We start from the raw sequence: 21,949 nt of genomic DNA on the forward strand, positions 1-21,949 counted from the left end.
AAAGTGCGCAATGCGTTTCTTAAGAATGTATGAATCTCTTTAAACGTGTAAATTACATCGAAAATATGTGACAAGATAAACTTGATTTCGACGGTAAATTGGCATTCCTGGCGCGAGCTGGTCACACCTTCAGGAGAGAAGTTTTTGTTTGTTGGCTGGTTTCATGGCTGAAACATGCAGAATTCCAAGGCCAAAATGGACGAATTCAAGAGCAAATTCTTGGACATATTGCACAAACAGGTAGCAGGTCACCGTACGATTAAGTAATCCCCAGAACTAACCCTGTTTCCATGAATTCCGCCCACCAAAACCAAACAAAAACCACCCACGCACACACAGACGAACCGTCAAATGAAAATTCCTGCCATGGGCTTTTCGGATTATTTCATCCAAACGGTGACCACAGATGCTTCGCCCGGCCAGGAAACGGACACCACGGACGCTGCGGCCACCGCCGCCAGCGAGACGAACGCACAAAAGTCCGACCAGGAGATCCTGGAGGGCATCGAGCAGTGCTACTACAGCCCCGACAGCAATCCGCAGCTGTACGAGCTCAAGGTAAACCAGGTGTAATAACCAGTAACATATTGCTTTAATCACGACGCGCCCCCTTCTCTCACGATCTCCCGTAGAAAGTTCTCAACGATGGCATAGACAACGAGCTCATCGAGGTCACCATTGCACAACTGCGCACTCAGCAGAAGGTTCTCACCAAGCAGGTGCTGCAGAACATCCTGGAGCAGCGGAACGCCTGCAGCAGTGAGTTCGCGGCCATCAATGACACGCAGAAGAAGCTGGAGGAGTCGCTGTGGACCTGCCAGAAGGCGAGATCCTATCTGAACTTTGCCCGCACAAACTTGACAACCACTAGCCTGGAGATCCTAGCCAGCTATCGCAAACGGGAGGTGCTCAAGGAGGTGTTGGACACCCTGGTGGCCATTAAGCGGCTGGTTAGAAAAGAATTGCCCCATTCTATAACGCATTTTATTAACACATAATTTCCCACAGCGCACCACAGACGTAGAGGTGCAGAAGCTTTTGGCGGATCACAACTACAGTGCTGCCATCGCCTTGCTTCTGCAGTGCAAGAGTTCCGCCGAGGCCTATATGCAGTTCAACTGCGTGCAATCGCTCTCTAAAAAGCTGCAGGAGACCATGCTGCTCATGGAGTTTCAACTGGACACAGTGCTCAATGAGATGGTACTCGGTTTCGATGGACGCAAATACGCCAAGCTGCAGGAGGCCTACAAGCTGGCCAACAAGTCGCTGATGGCTATGGACCAGCTGCACATCAACTACATTTCGGCCATTCACTCTTCTGTGAATGCTGTGCTGCGTGGCTACAGCGATCCCGGCCAGGATGACCAGGCCAAGCCGCTCTACGAGCAGCTGTGCGAACAGCTCAGCGTGGAGAAGCTACTCCCCTGTCTGATCAGCTTGTGCAAGACCTTCTGGACCATCCTGGCATCCTACTACCAGGTGGTTATGTGGCACAACAACTACAAGTTGTATGGACAGGAGGAGGAGGATTCTCCAGATGTGTACATCCAGCAGAAACTTAAAAAGGGACAGTCGCGGGTGTGGAACGATATACTGACCAAGGTGTGCCTGTTTCTGCAGGCGGCCAAGTTAACGGCGCTCAAATACGACCAATTCATCCAGGTGCTGTCCGTGGTGCAGCGCCTAAAAAAGGTCGGTCTGGAGTTCTGTGGCGAGCAGTCGGAGAAACTAATCGAAACGATGCAGCAGCAGAGCGAGGAGTTCTTCCGACGCTACCACATCTGCTGCGTGGAGGAAATTTGTCTGTTTCTGGACAACGAATCCTGGACGCAGGTTGACTCGTTTGCGCATATCCTACAACTGCCTGTGAGTAGCTGTGTAAAGCGTGAGAAGCCAGCTTAGTTAATCCACCTGTCACTCTTTTTAGGAATTCCGATCTGTTCGGCACACCCTACGACGCCACAAATCCCCAACAGCAGCTTTGCTGGCCTCATCCAACAACTCCCCAATCAGCAATAATAACTGCGATGAGCTGGTTTCCGTCCACTCCCAGGATGGCGGCAGCTCCATTTACGGTTCCTACGGATACTTTCTTAGATTTTCCGAAAAGAGTTCGCCTTTTGATGGTGGCTTAGATGCGGCCATGTTAGAGGAGGACATTCTATCCGGCATCGTGGACGAAGCCTCCTGTTATTTTAGCGAGGAGAGCGATGACGAGCAGAAGAGTTTGCAAAGCAAGGAGTTCGACGACACCAGCAAGTAATGGTACTATAATTTTATTCTAAAATCCTTTTCAATGGAAATATTGTTTCAGTCAACTGCTGGTAAACAACACCGCTTTGAACGTACTGCGAATTATTGGAAAATATCTCCAGATGTGCAAGCTATTGCACTGCATCTCTCCAAGGATTGTGGCTTGTATCTTAGAGCTTATTGACTTTTATGTATATGCAGTACATGAGATTTTCGGAAAGGATGCGGTAATTATTAGTAAGGATAATAATTGTAGCCTTGTTAAACGAATATCTTTATTTCAGCCCGTAGCAACAGAGAATATGTATACTCCACGACTGGAACAACGTTTGCGCTCGGTGGAGACAAATGTCCTGCCCCAAATCAAGCTGTGGCCACTTAACTTTTCCTCTCTAGTAATTCGATTTCATTGTGTTCTTCAGTATAAATTAATCAACTTATCCTTTTGCAGGCCAACAACGAGCTAGCTAATCCGGACACACTGTACGGCCTGTCGCAGCGCATTGTGGCCGTGGAGGCAGGTCGCAGCATGCTTCAGCAGTTTCACATCCTCCAGCACTATCTCAACCACCTGCTGCCTCTCGCAGAGCGTCCAACTCTGGCCAGCTATCTGGAGTACAGCGACTACATGCTAGATCTGGGCAAACCCGTTTACACCTGTGTCACGTCGCGTGTCATCGATTTGTCATCCATTCTGGCGCAGATGGGCAAGGTCAAGTGGGATGTGAATCATGTAATACATCAGCACAGCAGCTACAGCGATGTTCTAAATAGGGTAGGTCAATTGTAGAATTTTTACCAAAATCGTGCCTTAACTGATTACTTTGCAGAACATACAAAGCTTTGCCATGTGCCTGGAGGAGATCGCCAAGGAGGTGCCAGTACCCAGCAAGCATGTGTGGAATTCCATGGCCCATGTGGCCACGCACCTGTTGGTGGAGGGGTAAGCACTAGTTTCCTTTCCTCCGAAGAATCGGTTTCTTATGTAAATTGTTATATTTTCTAGTTTCTCCAATGTGAAGAAATGCTCTGCCGGAGGACGAGCTTTGATGCAGCTGGACTTTGCGAACTTCATGTCGTTCCTCGAGCTCATTTCGAATCAAAAGTACCCACAGCATCGCTCCTACGTGGATGTGTTCATCAAGACCTATTACTTTGCGCCCGAGCAGTTCGAGCAATGGATTGAACAGCAGCGACTGGGGGATGAGTACTCCCTGAAACAGTTGAACAACCTTATTCAGTGCATTTGTGTCAGCGACAAGCGCACGCGGCAAAGGTTGCTACAGTTGCTCGATGGTGGAATGACTAATGGGTTAACCACGTCGACGACGCCGACAACAACGCCACAGAAGAACAACCACGGATCCGTGACCGGCTCAAATCTAAGCAGTGTTATCTGAGCTCCCCTAAAAGATTATTATTTTATTTTATTTATTTTGTTATAACCCCCGGCTAACCTTGTTAGTAGATCAATCTCGTGACATTCTCTATGTGTATTTAACATTCCGTTTAGTGCAAATTAACATTGTGTTTAGGCTAAAGATACTAACTTAGTTATACAGGCGATCTCCATGATGTACTTCGTTTCGAATTTCGAATCTCTCAAAACCCGAACCCCAATCTCAACCCTCTTTTAAGTGCAATCCACTCTACTTTTCGCTCTCTCAGATGCAACGCAATTGGCATACCTTTGTAATTGATAATTGGCAATTGGTTCATCGTTCACCGTGACTTAAGTACCTAGAGAAAGCAGACATATATACACACAAAAAAAAACACGTATAATTAAGATGCATATATACCTATTTATTTTACTACCTATTTGTAATATTTATTTGCAGCAGGAAACGGACAAATAATTGTAGAACAACTCAAATGTAATGGGCGGCATATCAATTTGATTTGCCAGGCCCCCACGAACACACACCATTAACTATTAGCAATTGTAACTAAATAACAAAGATTACATATTTTGAGATATGCATATTACAAACAATGGAAATTGTGTCTTATCATTGGGGGTGTAAAGCGCCTGACGAAGCATTTATTTTTCGTGATTTGGGATATAAATAAATGGGGACGTCCTGATGAACATTACATATTTAAAAGGACATGTGGACAGCACTGAAAGTGGTTCTTTTTTGGATTCCTATCCTAATTAGAGGATCTACTGTGGATTTTATGTGTAAAACAGCAGCAGAATACTCGCTTTCTCTTATAACAATACGAAATGATCATTGTCCGGATAACTGGATAAAGGAAATCTTTCAGAATATAAGTATTCCAGTGGTAGTCCTGTCAGCCAGCGACGTTTATATCAATTTCCAGGAGTTTTCCCGACCGCTACACGTTATGTGCCTTCCTGGGCTGGAACTCCAACAGGATCTGGAGCTACTCAAGAAACTAACCACACCTTTAAAATACTTTCCTAATCACAAAAAACTGTTCTATTTATCCAATAGATTCTCCAATCAATCCCGAATAGTCTCCCTCCTCGAAACCTGCTACCGCCGAAGAATTTCGAACATCGTTGGAATCCTAGCTGCAGATGAGCATCTGTATTTTTACAGATATAACTTATATCCTTCTTTCCAAACGGAGAAGCGACCTCTTCAATCTTCAACCATCTTCGACCGGGAATACCCCAACATGCATGGTCATCCTTTGATTGTGGTGCCCGACCAATGGCTTCCTCGTTCCATTCTATATGTGGACAAACGAACGGGTAAGCAAGTCCTAGCTGGATCAGTGGGGCGCTTCATCCATGTGCTGGCCTGGAAGCTCAACGCTACTCTGCAGCTTGCCCAGACGGTGACCCCTGGACGCTTCCTCCATGCGAATGACCTCCAGGAGCTGGGCAAGAGCTTGTCTATTGACATTCCTGCCAGTATGTCGATGCTAGAGCGAGGGGAGCAGTTGGCCCGCACCAGTTATCCTTTAGAGCTGACCCACATCTGTCTGATGATCCCGGTGGCCCAGCAAATTCCCTTAAGGGACATATACTTTCTGTTGAGCAGTGTTTCCAATATGCTCCTGGCTGTAGGCATTGTTTTCACCTACGGATTTGTTTTGAGCCTCATCCGGAAGGTAACCAATCGTGATGTCTATCTGGCTGACTTCCTGCTGAATGACAGAGCTTTGCGTGGAATGTTGGGCCAGTCCTTCCGGTTGCCTCTGTTGAGAAGTAGTTCCAGCAGGTGGATATATCTGATGCTGGGCATAGTGGGTCTCAATGTGAGCAGCATCTTTGAGGCAGCCTTGGAGACGATGATGGCGCATCCACCGCGGGAATTTCAAGCCCGAAGTTTCACTGATCTTCGGCGCACCCAAATTCCTTTGGTTACCACCGAAGAAGACTTGCACACATTGGTGGGTCTTCATGTGACCCTGCTGGCGGTCAATGTGAGTGAGTACCATCACCTGAGAAATGGGCGGAACTCCAGCAATGCTTACTTCGCCTCTCGATTGCATTGGACCCTGTTCAGTGAGCAGCAGAAGCGCTTCTCCCGGGAGCTCTTCATTTACTCCATGGACGCCTGCCTGCGGTCGCTGGCTCTGCTCTCCTTTCAGTGGCCGCAGAGTTCCTTGTTCGCAGACCCAGTCAGCAAACTCATCCTGGATGTGAGGGCCAATGGCCTGTATCAGTTTTGGGTCGGAATGCATCACTACGACATGACAGAGGCCGGCTTGGCCAGCATGGAGGATCCCAGTCTGCGGCTGAATGAAATGATCGAGACTACTGCTTTGCGGTTGGTGGATCTGCAATGGGTGTGGTTGGCCTACGGAACGCTCCTGGGCATCGCGCTGCTGATATTCCTGCTGGAAGTTTTTTGGAGGAGCATCACTGGTTCTCTAATCATTTACACATTTATTGGATAACTCGGAAAACCGCGCAACACATCCGATTTGAAACATAAATTAAAAAATCACTTAACACTTAATAATTAATCATTGTAAAATAAAGATACTAATCATCATCTATGATTTCGATGGGAGACTTGGAATCATTAGCATCCTCGGAACCGTCCGAGTCGCTTGTGGGATTCTTAAGTTCCTCTATCTCATCCTTGAGGTCTTCTATTTGTTCTTCATACCGCCGTTTCTGAGACGAAAGCTGTGAAAAATGGAGTTTTTGAAAAAGAACAAATTTTAAGTTTCACAAATTATAAACTAATGATCTGTATACACTTACCATGAATTCCGATTCCCTCTGAGCAATCAGAAGTTTCTTTTCGCACTCATCTTCATGTTGTTTCTTGTTATTTTGGATTATCTCCTGGTAGGTGGCAGTGAGTTCACTTCGCAGTTTCTCCTCCAGAAGTTGCATTTGGAGGACATGATCGTACCGCAGCTGTTCAATCTCCAACCGCAGGCGAACGTTCTCGTCCTCCAGCTCCTTGGTGTACTCGTCGCCGCCTTCGTACGTTGACATCTTCGAGAATTCCATGAAGCCGCAGAAGCTGACCCGATGCTGCTTGACCACGGGTTCCTTGAAGATGATATTCTTCGCGATGGAGGCAAAGTTCAGTACGTTCAAGTTCTCTTCGTAGTATTTGTCCAGCGGGGTAATCGTCACGATCATGGCCAACTTCTCCTTACCCAGCAACGCCGCCTGCAGCAGCATCGTGAGTTTAGAGTCGCGATAAGGAATGATGTCCGCGTTCTTCTTTTTCTGCACTGTGCTGGCCGCATCCAGACAACGGCCCAGCACCATCAGCGAGGTGTTGATGTTCTTGGCCTCCTTGAGCCGTAGGCCCGAGGTTCCCGTGTTGTTCACCCGCTCCGAACCCGCCAGATCGCAGAACTTGTACGAACTCTGGGTGGTGATGCCCGAGCGGTTGTACTTGAGTATGTCCACAGTGAAGACACAGTGGGACCGACTGGAGTTGGCGTTCACCGAGGTGGAGGCATATGTGGAGCGTTGTTGGCCCAACCGGAGCAGACGCAGCGCTTCTTCGCTGCTCGTCACGAAAACACTGGTCAGCCCCTTGATGAACACCTGGCCCTTGTTGCCCACAATTTTCAGGTTTTTCCGCGGGACCTCGCCCAGCTTGTCCTGTTTGGGCGGAATGGCCAGCAAGTCGTACACAAGTTCGTTGTAGATCTCCACAAAGGACACCCAAACCAAGACAGAAACGTCGGTGGAAGACTTCGTCTCGAACGTGTGATCCCCATCAATGACCTGCTTCAGTCGTTTGTGATGGGCACCGATATCCGGGCATAAGTCCAGGAGCTTTTTTCTAATCTGCAGCTCCTTCAGCGAGGCGTCGTCCTGCAAGAAGACGATGCAGCCGTTGATCAGCTTTAGCTTGGGTGACCGGAAGATGGTGTCCTTGTACATGGTAAATATGTTCTCCAGGGCACGCGGAATGATTCCAGCACGAACGTCGTCCCCTGAAAAAGAATTTTAATTAATCATTGCCCAGCAACAGATGTCCTTTTAGCTTACCCAGCAATGTGTAGGTTTTACCGGAGCCCGAGGTGCCATATGTCATTATGGTCACACACTCCTCCTCCATGATCTTGGGGCCCACACAGACATTGTAGATGTCCCGCTGCCCAACGGTGCTGTCGAAGATGGAGGTGAAGCCAAAGTGCTTCTCCATGCGGTTGACATTGTTGCTGGTGGAGTCTACCTTGCAGCTGGTGATCAGCACATTGGCATCCTCTGAGATTATGTATGCCTTGGACGCGTCCTTTACGGGACGCACGCGCATAAAGACCTGTGGTCCCGTCTCCACGCTGCTGCTGTCTGCCGCACTGGTGGCGCAGGAGGCTCCGTCCGTCGTCCCGGTGGTCTGGTACTTGTACTCCGATTCCGTATCCGAGTACTCAGAGAAGCTCTCCTCCTCCGACTCTTGAATGTTGTCGAACAGACGCATCTTTTTGTTGGGTCGCGGCCGGAAGCGGCGGTCGATGGAGGGATCTCGGGCCATCAGGAAGGAGCGCGTCTCCCGCTTGGGCACCTCCGTAACCTCCTCCTTGCTATCCATGTCTGGTTTTTATGGATATAATGGCTCCTTTTCTTCCTTTTACTTCCTTTCGCGCTATTTTTCAGACGCCAGGGGGCTGCCAACTTCCGTTAAATTTAAAATGACTGCTGGCACACTGCTTAGTATGACCGTTGGAGCATTTAAATTGTCCGTTAAAAATACCATTTATGGTATTTTTTTTTAATTTCACATAGTGACGAATTGCATTCTGATAATCTACCGCTGACGTTTAAAGTCAGCCCGCAAAAATTCCATTACATTGACTATGGTAGTCCTGGAAGATCGGAGATTAAAGTGTTTAACATCCGTTTTTCATTTAACTTTGAAGACAATATCAAAATGAGTAGAAATTTGTGAGCTGTAAATATTTAAATTCTCAGAGCGAGTGTCTGGCTATATCACTAGAATCATTGCATGAAAAATGTTTTGCCTTTAAAATATGTATATGTATAGAATAAATATTATTTGGTTGAAAAATAATTGGGTTCTAAATTAGAACGCAAATATCCAGTTCACTGACTTTCTTATCCCGCATTCTCCAATGTTGCCTATATGTCTGTAAGAATGTGCATATCAGCAGCGTCAGCAAATAATTAGGTGACAAATTACCGGCACACTACCGTCCGTTTGTTTATTATTTGGTTAACAAGTCTGGACAGCATAATAATAACAGGCTGTGCAAATAGATCGTTCTGTCGCCAAATATGTACTCACAACGCCAATTAATTGCTCTTGTTTGCTTTTCTTTTTCCAGTCTGATTTTTTACGCCCTCTGTCTGTGAACTAAAAACAAATATTGAGCAAAGGAAAGAGTAATAGTAAGCGAAACAATTAACATTTGTTTTCACAAGGCAAATATTGTTGTAATAAAGTTCTTAATGAATTGAAACTGCGGGCTTTGGTTTTGGAAACAGACTCTGACACGTGTCTTCTATCAAATTAGCTGTATATAAAAACTATATGATAAGTACCCTTATAAGTTTAGAAAATTGAAATATTAAAGATACAAATAAGATGAACAGGATTTGTTTTTGAATATAGGTATAAGTAAAACACGCATTTTGAAATGGCGCCCATAAAAACTTGCGTAAAGTTGGCAGCTCTGTAAGGCAGAAATCGAAACCGTTTTACAAACTGTCATTTTGGCAATCAAGGAATTCTAAGAATTCTAATATAATACTTAAAAAAAGTGTTTAATAAAGATATTTGATATCTCTCTTACAACATTGTTAAAGACTTTTCTAAAAGCAATGAAATCATTTTCAATTCCTTACGATGGAGATACCTAAAATAGTTGCTGCTGGAAATCCCGGAAACGGAACCACCATCCCTATACCGGAATCCTCCGGGAATCCCTTCAAGCTGCCCTTGCCGCCCACCAAGACACCCCTGGCCAAGCCAAAGCCCTCATCTTCTCCGGGCTACGCCATCAAGAAGTCGCTCCAAGGACACAATAGCTGCGTTTCGGCAGTGAAGTTCAGTCCGGATGGCGGTCAGTTGGTCAGCGGATCGGCCGACAAGCTGCTCATGATGTGGGACGTGGAGGCCGGAAGATGCCTCCAAACGCTGGCCGGACACGGGAAGGGCATCAACGATGTGGCCTGGTCGGCGGCGGGATTACTGGCCAGTTGCAGCGATGACAAGACCGTGCGACTCTGGGATCCTCGCAGCGGACTCTGCGTCAAAACGCTGGAAGGGCACGGCGGCTACGTCTTCGCCTGCTCCTTCAACCCGCAGTCCAACCTTCTGGCCTCCACCAGCTTCGACGAAACGGTGCGCCTGTGGGATGTGCGCACTGGGAGAACTCTCAAAACAGTGGCCGGCCACCAGGATCCCATCACTTCGGTGGACTTCAACCGCGATGGCAGTCTCTTTGTCACCAGCAGCTTCGATGGACTGGTCCGCGTGTGGGACTCGAGCACCGGCCATCTTCTCAAGACGCTCATCGAGGATGATAACACGCCGGTGGGCCACGTCAAGTTCTCGCCCAACGGTCGCTACATCCTGGCCTCCACGATGAACAGCACCCTCAAGCTGTGGAACTACCAGAAACCCAAGTGCCTGCGGGTCTATCGTGGTCATGTCAATGTGGCCTACTGCCTGACCTCCAACTTCTCCATCACCGCGGGCATTTGGATTGTCTCCGCCAGCGAGGATGAAACTCTGTGCATTTGGGATCTGCAAAGCAAGCAGTTGGTCCAGAAGGTGGGCACCCAGGGGGACCGGGTGATCTGCACCGATTGCCATCCCACGGCCAATGTGATTGCCACCGGCGCAGTGCAGAACACTTTCGCCATCAGAATCTGGCAGAGCAGCGAGTAGTAGTAGTTGGAGCAATCCATTAGCCTTCCGATTAACCTGTAAATGCCATTCCTTTATCAAAAGGCCGGCCTGGCCATTGAGCAAACACGACGATTGTCTATGTAATTGTTGATCGTCGGACAGACTAACAGGGCTAACAAGATATGGCTTATGGTACCGGTACCTGCTCTTGTAAATCTTATATGGCGAGCTCAAAGCCCGATTGCTTTCGGTCGTTGCTGTTGCGGTTGGTCGACGGAGATCGGAACGGCAGTCGCGTCTGGAGCGGCACACCGAGCGCACGCCTTAGCTCCCCGATTTTGGTTTTGTCCATATATATACTCTCTTTTTGGAATTACCGATCTCACTGACGATTCTCAGTCCCACGAAATCCAGTTCAAAGCTGGAGAGACATCCGCCGAGATGAGAAGCAACGAGGGTGAGTAACTGTCCCGGGGTTTTTCCGGAAACAGAACCGCATTCAGGGTCAGTTGATTTATGTCTAGCGATCCCCATGCAGTGGGAAAGTGGGCTGTAATCGTATAAAATACGTGCCAATTCATAAAAGAGTATCGGAGTGGCTCTTATCTGCGTGGGGTAGTCCGAAATCCCGACTCGCCCACCGATAAGATGACCAGCACAATGGCAATAAAAGCAACGGATCGGCAGATCGACAGATCGACAGATGTCCCAGCACACACTCTGCTGCCAGGGAAGATTAGCCCAATGGAGGAGGGGTTATCTTTGCACGCGATTTACGACTACCAACTGACCCAAGGTTTGTTTTGCTGGCTCCCCTCCAGATAATTTGTACCGGGAGCAGCTGCCCAACTTGGGATCCTTTATCAGGGATGGGGGTCGCAAGCTGTGTCGTCCGTCGACCGTGACCAACAAGTTCCCGATCCTGAAGTGGCTGCCCCGCTACCGGTTGGAGTACATCATGCAGGACTTTATCGCAGGATTCACGGTGGGATTGACTACCATTCCCCAGGCGATTGCTTATGGAGTGGTGGCTGGTTTGGAACCGCAGTATGGCCTGTACTCCGCCTTCATGGGTTGCTTTACATATATCGTTTTTGGTTCCTGCAAGGATGTCACAATTGGTGAGTTGGATGTGGGATCTATAAAATACCCATGCTAATCTGGTAACATCCCCTAGCTACAACCGCCATTATGGCTTTAATGGTCAACCAGTATGCCGAAATTTCTCCGGATTACGCTGTACTGGTTTGTTTCCTGGCTGGTTGCATAGTACTGATCCTTGGACTGCTCAACATGGGCGTCCTGGTGAGGTTCATCTCGATTCCAGTGATCACGGGTTTCACCATGGCGGCGGCCACCACAATTGGCAGTGCCCAGATCAACAATATTGTGGGTCTGACCAGTGAGTTTAGAAATATATTTATTATGACATTTATCTATTTGAAATCTAAATCTCTTCCGAAAAGGTCAATCAAATGACTTGCTGCCTGCCTGGAAGAATTTCTTCACCCACTTGCTTTCAATTAGGGTGTGGGATGCCCTGCTGGGCGTCTCTTCCCTCGTTTTCCTGCTGCTCATGACGGTAAGAGGGCAATTAATACACAAGTTTATAATATGTTGCCTCCAATTGAAACCAATCAGGCTCGTTTTCGCTTCTACTTCCGATCGATTGATGGTTAAATACACAATCGTATTGTTTCGGGCTTAACACCTTCAGAAATAGCATGAAATTGGTATTTTAATAACTCTTTTTAATCGATTTATTTTACACTATATACTAGCGTATAATTTTCTTTATTTGGATTTTTTTTATCTACTTAGAATCAGCTAGAAATAAGCTTTTTACTTAATTTCTTGGTAAAAACAAAAATTATATTCTTAACTTTTGGGTTTTTAACTACAATAGTTACATGAACCCCTTTAAGAAACAGCTTGAAATCAGTTGTTAAAGTATTTATGTATAAATATTCTAGCAAGTCGATTTCGTTTAAAATTCCTTCAGAAAGGGTATTACAAATTGTAATCTATAATTTTTTCAATCGTGTATTTATAGTTTTTAGCAAGTACTATTTCATCTTTTAAACTTCTTCTCTTACAGCGCGTAAAGGACATCAAATGGGGCAACCGGATATTCTGGAAGTACCTTGGCCTCTCCCGCAACGCCCTTGCCGTGATCTTTGGCACCTTCTTGGCCTATATCCTGAGTCGAGATGGCAACCAGCCCTTCCGGGTCACGGGACCCATTACGGCCGGAGTGCCGCCCTTCCGTCTGCCCCCCTTCAGCACCACTGTGAATGGGGAGTATGTTTCCTTTGGCGAGATGATTAGCACTGTGGGCTCCTCCCTGGGCTCCATTCCCCTGATTTCGATTCTGGAGATAGTGGCCATTTCCAAGGCGTTCTGTAGGTATAATTAATATAACTCGCTGATCAGTAATCTAAAAAAATGGTTTCCCCATTCACAGCAAAGGGTAAGATTGTGGACGCCTCGCAGGAGATGGTGGCTCTGGGAATGTGCAACATCATGGGCAGCTTCGTGCTCTCCATGCCCGTAACTGGATCCTTTACCCGCACGGCTGTGAATAATGCCAGTGGAGTGAAAACGCCTCTGGGAGGAGCAGTCACTGGCGCCCTGGTGCTCATGGCACTGGCGTTCCTCACCCAAACCTTCTACTACATACCCAAATGCACCCTGGCTGCCATTATTATAGCAGCCATGATATCGCTGGTGGAGCTGCACAAGATCAAGGATATGTGGAAGTCGAAAAGTGAGTTAATGGGTATTTACTTGGTGTTTATAGGTTTAAATACTCTGTTTTACCTTTTCAGAGAAGGATCTCTTCCCATTTTTGGTTACTGTTATTACGTGCATGTTCTGGAGTTTGGAATATGGAATACTCTGTGGCATTGCTGCTAATATGGTCTACATTCTATATAGCAGTGCAAGTCCCCATATAGACATTAAACTGGAGAAGGTTAGCTTATCCTATCTTATCTGGTCTTGTATTAAACAAACTAATATATCTTTACGTCCCAGATCAATGGTCATGAAGTGAGCGTGGTGGATGTGAAACAGAAGTTGGACTATGCATCCGCGGAATATCTCAAGGAGAAGGTGGTGCGCTTCCTTAATAATCAGAATGGGGAGACGCAATTGGTGGTCATTAAGGGCGAGGAGATCAACTCCATTGACTATACAGTGGCTATGGTAAATATCACTTTATAACCAAACAGTTTATCTATCAGATTATAATGTTTATTTTCATTACAGAACGTTGTCTCCCTGAAGGGGGATCTGGAGGCCCTTAACTGCGCCATGATCTGCTGGAACTGGAACATTTCCTCCGCCGGTGTAGTTTGCCGCCTGAACAGCGATCTGCGCCCCATCTTCAAGTTCGATTTAACGCTGGATGAGGTGGTGGCTGGCCACTTCGAAAGTCCCTCCAACACAGCCTCCACAGTGACCATCGAGGCCTAGACTACCTAGTTTATTTTCACTAACATTTAAGCTGAAAGTATTACCTCAAGATCACAATTTTAATAGATAGAGTTGCATTTAAGAAGAGCGAAACCACTTGAGAGGCGACAATTTGTCTGGGGATCCGCAAGTGCTCTAGGATTACGTCTGGAGAATCGTATCCTTCGAAGAAACCCAGAATGATGTCATAATAGTTGGACAGTGAAATTAATTGAGCCGTTGACCGCAACCAACTTGCAGACTGCCTCTCTGCGACCTTTCCTCGAACCTTCTTTCTCCACGGGGAAAGTAATTTATGGCTCTACATATAAGGCAGGCACTTAAAATGTAGTGCCCTACCAGAAAGAGAGAGGCTAAGAGAAATTCCCTTTGCAACGAAAACGAGTTCTTGGAATACAAAAGGCTCATCTTTATTTATGATTCGGTTTGGTTTTGGACTCGGATGCATAGTTACCGAGAACCCGCTGGCCGGTGGGATCGAATGGGCTGCGCAAGTGGCAGTCGGCGCGATATTTCTTTCCCAAGATGTCCACTTCGTACTCCCCACTCTTTATGAAATCCGCATCGATGATCTGCCCATCTGGCCTGGAAATGTACGCCTGTCCGAGGGGCTTTCCCAGAGTATAGGCGTATTCAGCTCGTCGCAAGATGCCCACAGGTTCGCCATTCCGGTAGACACCCTCCAGACCCCAGATGGGAACCTGATCCTGAAGCGTCAAGTAAACCAGGCGCTTCTTCAGGCCTTCAGTTCGCTGCTTTTCAATGGCCGCCTTGCCACGGTACTCTGATCCAGTTTTGCGACATGCGAAACCCAAGCCAGCTTCCAGGGGAGTGTCATCCGGTCGGAGGTCGAAGCTCCATAAATGGTAGCCCTTCTCGCTGCTGAGGGAATACAGCGATCGGTAGCCAGCATTGCGCAAATCCTGTCCTGCACCTGCCTTCATTAGATTCCGATAGACGGCCACACAATCCTTCTTGGGCACATGGAGCTCGTAGCCAAGTTCTCCCACGAAGCTCACTCGGAGCAGGCGGAGACCTACATCCCCAAATTTGGCCAAACGAGTGCTATTCGGTGGCACCTGCTCATCGGACAGATCACAGTCGATGAGGGGCTGCAGGATCTCCCGGCTATTCGGTCCTTGAATGGAAATTACTCCTAAATCGGCAGTCACGTCCTTGATGCTGGCATTGAATCCCTTTCTGCGGATCTCCGCCGAAAGAGAGCTGTATGTGTAGAAGGCAGAGGCGCCTCCAGCCACGATGTAGAAGCCCTGGCCATTAAACTTTGGATCGTACACCTCACCGGAACCACTGGCTAGACGGGAAATGGTCACATCAGCCTCCACTCCGCCAGCATCGTTTAAGGCACAGGTGTAGACAGTCCTAAAAGGGTTAAATCAGTTATAAAGAATAATTGAGCTGAAGCGACACTCAAAAAATTTGACAAAAGGAAATAGCCTTTATTAAATGTTCCTAATTTGAGAACCAACAAGAATTTAGAAAGAAACTTCTATAAATCAAGACTAATGTACTCTTGAGCTTATTTTTTGAGATGAAGCTATTTTAAAACAGAGATTAATAATCTAGATTTTCTTTTTCGAGACACAAGTCTCTCACTTCATCTAAATTTTAAGAATACTTTTAAAATCCTCTTCATTATAAATTAAGGCACTATAATGCAATGACAAATCATTTGGGAAATTAGAAACTCACTTGCTGGGATCCCGATTGGTGTTGGCCGAGAAGAGCCAATCGGCAGCCTCCTGGGCCTGTGGACCCTCGAGCAGAAGCTTGGCGAAATAGCTCATGTTGAAGACCACAGCGTTGTTGCGGCAGGCCAAAGCCTCCGATCCGATCTGAAATACAGTAAATAGTTCAAACCCTGTAGATAAGGAAGTTGCTCCCGCTCACCAGATCGTGGTACTCCGAAAATCTGCTGTAGTGAAGGTCGCCTTCGAGAACCTTTTCATATTCACTATCCTGGATTCTCTGGTGGCCATAGCTTCCGTACCAGTCATAGGGTTGAACCACTGCGTTTTTAGAACCTGAGGGCAGGAAGAATCCAGGCCTCTCCCAACCCTGCTTCTCCTCCATCACGGCTCCCGCTTTCGTCATCTCATCATGAAGTGGATCCTTTTGGAAATCACGACCCGCCAGAGGTTGATCATACTTAAAGACCATGCTGTAGTTCTTAACGTAGCTCTCGTGGGACTTTTCCCTGATCCACTGGGTGGCTTTGCCCTGTTCCTGGGTGAATCGACGCAGATCGAAGCCGAACATGGGCAGATCTGGCTGACCCTGGATGACCCACAGAGCAGTCTGCTCTCCGCAACCACCTCCAAACATCATGCCCGCCGAATTGAAGCCACAATTGTGGTACAAGCCATCCAAAATCGGATCTGGACCCATCAGAGGTTTGTGATCAGGTGTGAAGGATTCGGGACCGCAGACCGTGCTCTTCACTCCATATTTCGCGTAACTGGGACATAGTTTTTGAGCGCCCTCGATATGAGTCTCAAACACCGACCAATCCAGTTCGTAGAGGCCGAAATGAAAATCCTTGGGCACTGGTTCTAACAGTATGGGATTTGGTTCATAACCACCCATGCAAATGGCGTCTCCTTGTATGCGGAAGTAGGTGGAGTAGTCGTGATCTCTGATGTTGGGTAATCCCCTCACTCCGGGAATGGATTCCGAAACAATATAGGCATGCTTCATGGGCACCAGGGGAAGATGCGATCCATGCTTGGCCACCAGATCACGACCCCACGCTCCAGTGGCATTCACTACCTTCTCCGCCTTGATGTCCCCAAAAGGAGTAGACACACCCACTACTCTCTTACCCCTTGAAGTCTGCTCCAGGAGTAGGTCATCTACTCCACAATTTTCAATTACCATGCCTCCAAGATTGGAGGCTGCTTTTTTGAGAGCAGCACATAGCATCGCTGGATCCATGACACCATCACCAGGAGAGTACAGAGCTCCTACAAAGGCCGAGGGATCCAGGAGGGGGAACAGCTTTTGAGTTTCCTCGGGACTCAACACCTGGTTTTCAATACCCAAAGCTGAACCCACCGTGGCCAGTCTGCGATACTCATCCAGTCGCGTTTCATTGTGAGCAATGAAAATACCACCGTTTTGAATCCAACCCGGATCTAAATCAGTTTCCTCCTCCAATCCCTGGAGCATGCGACGCGAATTGGCCAGTAGCTGGATATCCACATCGTTGGGACGCAGACGCCACAATAATCCGGCGGTGTGCCAAGTGGTTCCGGCCGTTAGTTGGGCACGTTCCAGAAGCACGGCTTTGACACCACGTCGCGCCAGGTGATACAATGTGTGACAGCCTGCTGAGCCACCGCCAATTACCACCACATCCGCTGAGGCTGGCAGGGATCCACTTGGTTCCCGACGTGCTCCTCCTTCTCCTTTCACTTGTCTGCTGATCCCCCGGCGGGATGTCTGCTGCAGGATGCGATGGTGCCACATTTCGAAATGCTACCGCGTCCGATGAATTTAGAATCTCAACTGAATTCTAATAGTAAGTAATACTACTGTCCCGTCTTGATAATCTCCCGTTGAATGGGTCTGATGAACCAATCTGATGACCCAAGGGTCAACATCCTGATAAACCTGCTGCCCGTGACGTTCCATTCAAGGTCTGAGGCCCTTATCAAGGCTAAGACTCTAAAGAGGCCTCATCTTATCTCGGTTTGGTTTTAGTTTAAATATAGATGGTGTTTTTCAACTCATTTATTTGCTTTTAAGTGGCGGATCATAATTACAATATTAATTTTAATGAATCTTTTAAAACACTTAATAACGGGGTTAGTCCTACGAACAAATTAATTGATATGTATATTTTCCCTATATTCTAAAGCCCTCGACTCTAGTTTGTATTTTATACATTTATATAAATTGATTTCTTTAACAAATTGGTATGTCATTGGGGAGCTAAGATAGGTGTGGTGGTAGTTAGATGTTCTGTTGTAAAAAAAAATCTAGTTTCCCCATAATAACGTAAAACTTGGGACAACTACTCAAATGACTTCCACCCTGACCCCCAAACAGGATACGCAGTTGAACCACAGGATTATAATCTCTTCGGTTGCCCATTAATGCTAATGCTTATCCCTCAATGCACTATGAGACCGAAACCAGGTGGTGCCATCTGGAACCGGAGGCTTGGCACGCTTCGCACTCGCTTGTCGCACATCCTTAAGACGTAACTCCGAAATAGACCGATAAACAGAGCGATTCATTTTGAATTTTCCCGCAGTCTGAAGAACACTGGGCCAATGTGGTGGCAGCCAGAAGCCAAACATCCGAGAAAGAGACCGCCGATCGCACCATGTGTTGGGGTTCCTCCGCCAATTGGGATTGTTTGCGGAGCAGGCACGCCCACCAGAGGTGCCAGAAATAGCCGGATTCTGGAGAGCCGAGAACCGAGAACGGCGGAGTGCAGAGTGCTCAAAAAGGAGGCTCTCCCCGTAACCCTTGACAGAAGTGCTCTTTGTGCCACGCAGATCGGACGTATTTGACTGATACATAAGTTTCGGTTCGTTACGGTTCGATTTTAAGTGAAAAGACTGAGTAATTGGTTTCTAATATCCAATTCGAATATTTTAAAAGTGATACTTGTGATACTTTAAAATTGTGTATAAGTAATGCCACGCAAGAAGCGCGCTTCCAGCCCAATGGATCATTTTGACGACGATTTCGATGAGGATGCGAGCTCTCAAAGTAAGTTTTGGTTTTATTTATAGAGCGATACTTATTATGAATATTATTTCGTAAATACGAATTTGATTTCTTGAAAAATCCTTCTTTTGCCTAAACATTTTAAGTGTTCATCAAAATCTTGCCCATTTAAAAGCCTTCTGTAAGTTATGTCTTAAATTGTATTCTTACAAATAAAAGGATATGTTATATGTTTATTTCGGTCACTTCTACTTTTAACTTATTTTGTGCTTAACACTATCAATATTCTAAAAATTTAAATCCTATATTATTAACATAATAAAATCTTTAAAATGTAAATCTTATAAGTACCATGTCATTGAACCAAATGTTATCGTACATGCAATATATTTAAAATGTTAACCAAGTGCTCTAAGGATAACAAAAAGTTTTCATTAGAATACGAATATTGTAGGAAATAATTTTTTTCTTAAAATAGTACTTATTTTACGTTTATTTCTTAGGATTTTGTAAGAAAAATTTCAGTTTCATGAAATCACGTTTACAAACGATTCAAAAGCGAGGTCTTATTTCATTTATGCATACCATATCATATCATATCTGACTTGTACCTTCCTAAATTCGCAGGTTCCCAGCCGCCGGTGCAGCGGAATGCGGCCAATGCCCGGGAGCGAATGCGTATGCGGGTGCTATCCAGCGCCTACGGTCGCCTGAAGACCAAGCTGCCAAACATTCCGCCGGACACGAAGCTCTCCAAGTTGGACACGTTGCGTTTGGCCACGCTCTACATCAAGCAGCTAATTACGGCGGTCGAAACGGGCAGCAATGGCAGCCACACCCACCCGCACCACCATCCGCACAACCACAGTCACCACCTGAACCACAGCCACTCGAGCACCGCCAGTTCCGACGGCCTGGACACGAGTCACATGGCAGAGGCCTCTGGAGGAGGCAATTACCATTTCCACAACAACGGACACGGCATGGTAAGTGTCATCTTTGCGATCGTATCCCTGTCCCCCCAATAAGTGATGTCACTGGCACCACTTAACGATGCATTGCATCCGCGGCTTATGAAGGGAACCGCATTAATGAGAAGGTGGATTTAAGGTGGTTTGTGGCAGATAATGACAGGTATCATCGGGGATCCACTGTGATAGGCCCAAGATCATCGTAATCTAATTGACGAATGATGGTCAGCACTTTGTGAGATTCCTAATTAAACGTTTTTCTATAGGGTTTCTGTAGTGGTTTGGGGGACTATCTAGGGAATATATGTAAACATTTTAATATCATCAAAGAAATACATTTGTGGGGTTCTTAATATTTGCTTGAGATAGGGGGGTTCAAATTGGATAACATATCTATGGTAATCCCCATCGAAGAAATGTTAACCTAGGCATTCTTAAGGTATTCTTGTCATTCTTAGACAATTTTATAGGAACCAAAAAGTATATGGCTATAGGATAAAGTCGTCCGATTTAAATGAAATGAAGAAATCGTGTAAAACAACGAAATTTAAGCTACAAGTTCAAAAACATCGAGATATTCCATCTCCCTAAAACATACTTTTTCAAGAATAAACATCAAATACTATCTTATAGTATCTTTAGTTAAATAACATTGGTCAATATCTCGGAGTAAAGAGGTAATGCAATCCAAGCTGGCCGATGCATGTGCATATATTTATGGTGCAACATCTGGTTGGTGATTTCGATACGAAGACAAGTATTTCCACCTTTCCGAGGTGGAGGTGGACCCGCCCCCCTCCCCAAGACCGGAGTCAGCCATTCAGCCAGGCCCCCCACTAGAACATTCAAATCACATTTTGTGATTTCAGACTGCCTCGCTTTCCTGTAATCCGATACTTTTGTGAATTTCGAAAATATTAAATATGAGTGACAGGCAAGTGGAGCGGGGAAGAAATAGTGACGCTACCGCAGACCTGCGGATCGGGATGGGGGGCACTAGTTAGTCTTTGCCTTTTATTTTTAAAGATGCTCGACTTTGATGCGACAAAGTGAATGACAACCAAGGAAGGGAATGAAGTGTCGCCCTCAGTAGTTTTCCCACTCTGATAATTGTAATTAAAATTTGTCTAACCGTGTTTATTCATTCTCGCCGGAGTTTACACAATCTATCACTCAAGATTCATGGCGATGGCGCACAACTTATCTAAATAGAAGCAATTGTTTACCCGCCGAATGCGTGAAAAATTCAGCAAATACGGTTCCGTCTTGTGCCCATATGGCGGCAAATCGCATCGGATCGGAGAGTTCCCGACCCTATTCGAATTTATACCATCTCATGCCATCCCATCCCATATACCGTCGCACGCGCCCAAGATGATCTGGTGGGAACAACCCATTGGTTTGGTATTTGCTTGCTATCCTATCCCTAGCATCCCTATATCTTATTCCCATCCCCTTTCTCCATGTATGGCGTACAAATGAGTGTCTCTTGTCCGCAAGTGTTTGGCTGTTTATGTTTTTATAGATCCGTTAATGAGGCTGTTATTGTAGATCTATGGTTGAGGCGGGGGGCACTAAAAACAATCAAAGTTGCGTAAACAAACAATGGCGCTGTCTCGGATGGGTTGTCGTCATATTGTTCCAATTATAGCCCCTGCGGTTTCCTCAACATTTATGATTTATGTCTGTTTTAACCAGATTATTCGTATTATTTCTTGCAGAGCTGGCCCTTCGAGTTCCACCAAAGTAGTCGCAGTCTGGCCTATGTCTCGTCACCTTCTATCACCACTACCTCGTCCTCCTCCACTCGCCTGGATTGGCAAACCCTGCATCAGCAATCCTATCCAAAGGCCACGAGATGCGAAACCCATGTTGCAGCGGATCTCAGCTACCATCAGTTGCCGGAATCTTCGCATAATCACTGGTATCCGGCGGAAGTGCATCAAATGGAGCCAGCGGCCAGCTGTTCCTACGAAACGGGAATGGGGCAGCATCAGCGGGGTTTGGTCATAGCCACCAGTCACTCGCAAGGCATTTAAATGGATTTCCTATCTTGATTGTTGTTCTCATCCAAGCCAAATGTAAATTAATTTACCAACTAGTAAGTGTATTAAAACGTGATTTACTTTTACATGTATCCAAAGATTGGTGTTTCCTCATGATCTTTTAACTAGCAAATATATCAATGTTTTTTAATAAAAGTGGATTTTGAATTTTATTTGGATTGGCGCCACATTGCGGATGTGTGCAGCCCTGATATTACACACCATA

The 21,949-nt window shown here is 46.3% G+C and overlaps 7 protein-coding genes across 7 annotated transcripts; 5 read left to right on the forward strand and 2 right to left on the reverse strand.

The window, feature by feature from the left end:
- Positions 1-83: 83 nt before the first annotated feature.
- On the forward strand, positions 84-4,255 carry Vps50 (vacuolar protein sorting 50). Its single transcript, XM_017074986.4, has 10 exons — positions 84-240; positions 340-558; positions 633-950; positions 1,009-1,866; positions 1,928-2,259; positions 2,315-2,480; positions 2,538-2,648; positions 2,705-3,028; positions 3,084-3,196; positions 3,260-4,255. Exons 1-10 carry the CDS (start codon positions 175-177, stop codon positions 3,651-3,653), a joined length of 2,901 nt encoding a protein of 966 aa, XP_016930475.2. The 5' UTR covers positions 84-174; the 3' UTR covers positions 3,654-4,255.
- Positions 4,256-4,365: 110 nt separating this feature from the next.
- Ir54a (Ionotropic receptor 54a) lies at positions 4,366-6,132 on the forward strand. Its single transcript, XM_017072012.4, has one exon. It carries the CDS (start codon positions 4,366-4,368, stop codon positions 6,130-6,132), a length of 1,767 nt encoding a protein of 588 aa, XP_016927501.2.
- sub (kinesin family member subito) lies at positions 6,102-8,339 on the reverse strand. Its single transcript, XM_017072277.3, has 3 exons — positions 7,703-8,339; positions 6,446-7,647; positions 6,102-6,367 (listed from the first exon to the last, which is right to left on the reverse strand). Exons 1-3 carry the CDS (start codon positions 8,244-8,246, stop codon positions 6,221-6,223), a joined length of 1,893 nt encoding a protein of 630 aa, XP_016927766.2. The 5' UTR covers positions 8,247-8,339; the 3' UTR covers positions 6,102-6,220.
- Positions 8,340-9,398: 1,059 nt separating this feature from the next.
- Positions 9,399-10,692, forward strand: LOC108008879 (WD repeat-containing protein 5). Its single transcript, XM_017072784.4, has one exon. The coding sequence runs from the start codon at positions 9,522-9,524 to the stop codon at positions 10,566-10,568; it is 1,047 nt and encodes a 348-aa protein (XP_016928273.2). The 5' UTR covers positions 9,399-9,521; the 3' UTR covers positions 10,569-10,692.
- Positions 10,693-10,851: 159 nt separating this feature from the next.
- LOC108010080 (sodium-independent sulfate anion transporter) lies at positions 10,852-14,099 on the forward strand. Its single transcript, XM_017074896.4, has 9 exons — positions 10,852-10,986; positions 11,351-11,650; positions 11,707-11,931; positions 11,996-12,111; positions 12,628-12,931; positions 12,994-13,296; positions 13,358-13,503; positions 13,566-13,736; positions 13,800-14,099. Exons 1-9 carry the CDS (start codon positions 10,971-10,973, stop codon positions 14,004-14,006), a joined length of 1,788 nt encoding a protein of 595 aa, XP_016930385.2. The 5' UTR covers positions 10,852-10,970; the 3' UTR covers positions 14,007-14,099.
- A 292-nt stretch (positions 14,100-14,391) lies between these two features.
- Sardh (Sarcosine dehydrogenase) lies at positions 14,392-17,540 on the reverse strand. The gene is made up of 3 exons (XM_017074895.4): positions 15,918-17,540; positions 15,720-15,862; positions 14,392-15,389 (listed from the first exon to the last, which is right to left on the reverse strand). Exons 1-3 carry the CDS (start codon positions 17,493-17,495, stop codon positions 14,417-14,419), a joined length of 2,694 nt encoding a protein of 897 aa, XP_016930384.2. The 5' UTR covers positions 17,496-17,540; the 3' UTR covers positions 14,392-14,416.
- Positions 17,541-17,942: 402 nt separating this feature from the next.
- Positions 17,943-21,860, forward strand: HLH54F (basic helix-loop-helix domain-containing transcription factor HLH54F). The gene is made up of 3 exons (XM_017072013.4): positions 17,943-18,749; positions 19,335-19,693; positions 21,400-21,860. The coding sequence occupies exons 1-3, from the start codon at positions 18,674-18,676 to the stop codon at positions 21,715-21,717; spliced, it is 753 nt and encodes a 250-aa protein (XP_016927502.2). The 5' UTR covers positions 17,943-18,673; the 3' UTR covers positions 21,718-21,860.
- Positions 21,861-21,949: the final 89 nt, after the last annotated feature.

The sequence above is a fragment of the Drosophila suzukii genome, chromosome 2R (assembly GCF_043229965.1).
Source record: "Drosophila suzukii chromosome 2R, CBGP_Dsuzu_IsoJpt1.0, whole genome shotgun sequence".
Lineage (NCBI taxonomy): Eukaryota > Metazoa > Arthropoda > Insecta > Diptera > Drosophilidae > Drosophila > Drosophila suzukii.

Coding starts and splice junctions, on each gene's coding strand:
- LOC108008879 (XM_017072784.4), top strand. CDS start 9,522: ATGGAGATACCTAAAATAGTTGCTGCTGGAAATCCCGGAAACGGAACC.
- Sardh (XM_017074895.4), bottom strand. CDS start 17,495: ATGTGGCACCATCGCATCCTGCAGCAGACATCCCGCCGGGGGATCAGC. Junction 15,863..15,917: donor TTTCGGAGTACCACGATCTG/GTGAGCGGGAGC, acceptor ACTGTATTTCAG/ATCGGATCGGAGGCTTTGGC. Junction 15,390..15,719: donor ACCAATCGGGATCCCAGCAA/GTGAGTTTCTAA, acceptor TAACCCTTTTAG/GACTGTCTACACCTGTGCCT.
- LOC108010080 (XM_017074896.4), top strand. Junction 11,651..11,706: donor CTGCAAGGATGTCACAATTG/GTGAGTTGGATG, acceptor AACATCCCCTAG/CTACAACCGCCATTATGGCT. Junction 13,504..13,565: donor TAGACATTAAACTGGAGAAG/GTTAGCTTATCC, acceptor TTTACGTCCCAG/ATCAATGGTCATGAAGTGAG.
- sub (XM_017072277.3), bottom strand. CDS start 8,246: ATGGATAGCAAGGAGGAGGTTACGGAGGTGCCCAAGCGGGAGACGCGC. Junction 7,648..7,702: donor TAAAACCTACACATTGCTGG/GTAAGCTAAAAG, acceptor ATTCTTTTTCAG/GGGACGACGTTCGTGCTGGA. Junction 6,368..6,445: donor AGAGGGAATCGGAATTCATG/GTAAGTGTATAC, acceptor CATTTTTCACAG/CTTTCGTCTCAGAAACGGCG.
- HLH54F (XM_017072013.4), top strand. CDS start 18,674: ATGCCACGCAAGAAGCGCGCTTCCAGCCCAATGGATCATTTTGACGAC. Junction 18,750..19,334: donor TGAGGATGCGAGCTCTCAAA/GTAAGTTTTGGT, acceptor CTAAATTCGCAG/GTTCCCAGCCGCCGGTGCAG. Junction 19,694..21,399: donor ACAACAACGGACACGGCATG/GTAAGTGTCATC, acceptor TATTTCTTGCAG/AGCTGGCCCTTCGAGTTCCA.
- Ir54a (XM_017072012.4), top strand. CDS start 4,366: ATGTGGACAGCACTGAAAGTGGTTCTTTTTTGGATTCCTATCCTAATT.
- Vps50 (XM_017074986.4), top strand. CDS start 175: ATGCAGAATTCCAAGGCCAAAATGGACGAATTCAAGAGCAAATTCTTG. Junction 559..632: donor CGCAGCTGTACGAGCTCAAG/GTAAACCAGGTG, acceptor GATCTCCCGTAG/AAAGTTCTCAACGATGGCAT. Junction 2,481..2,537: donor AGATTTTCGGAAAGGATGCG/GTAATTATTAGT, acceptor TCTTTATTTCAG/CCCGTAGCAACAGAGAATAT.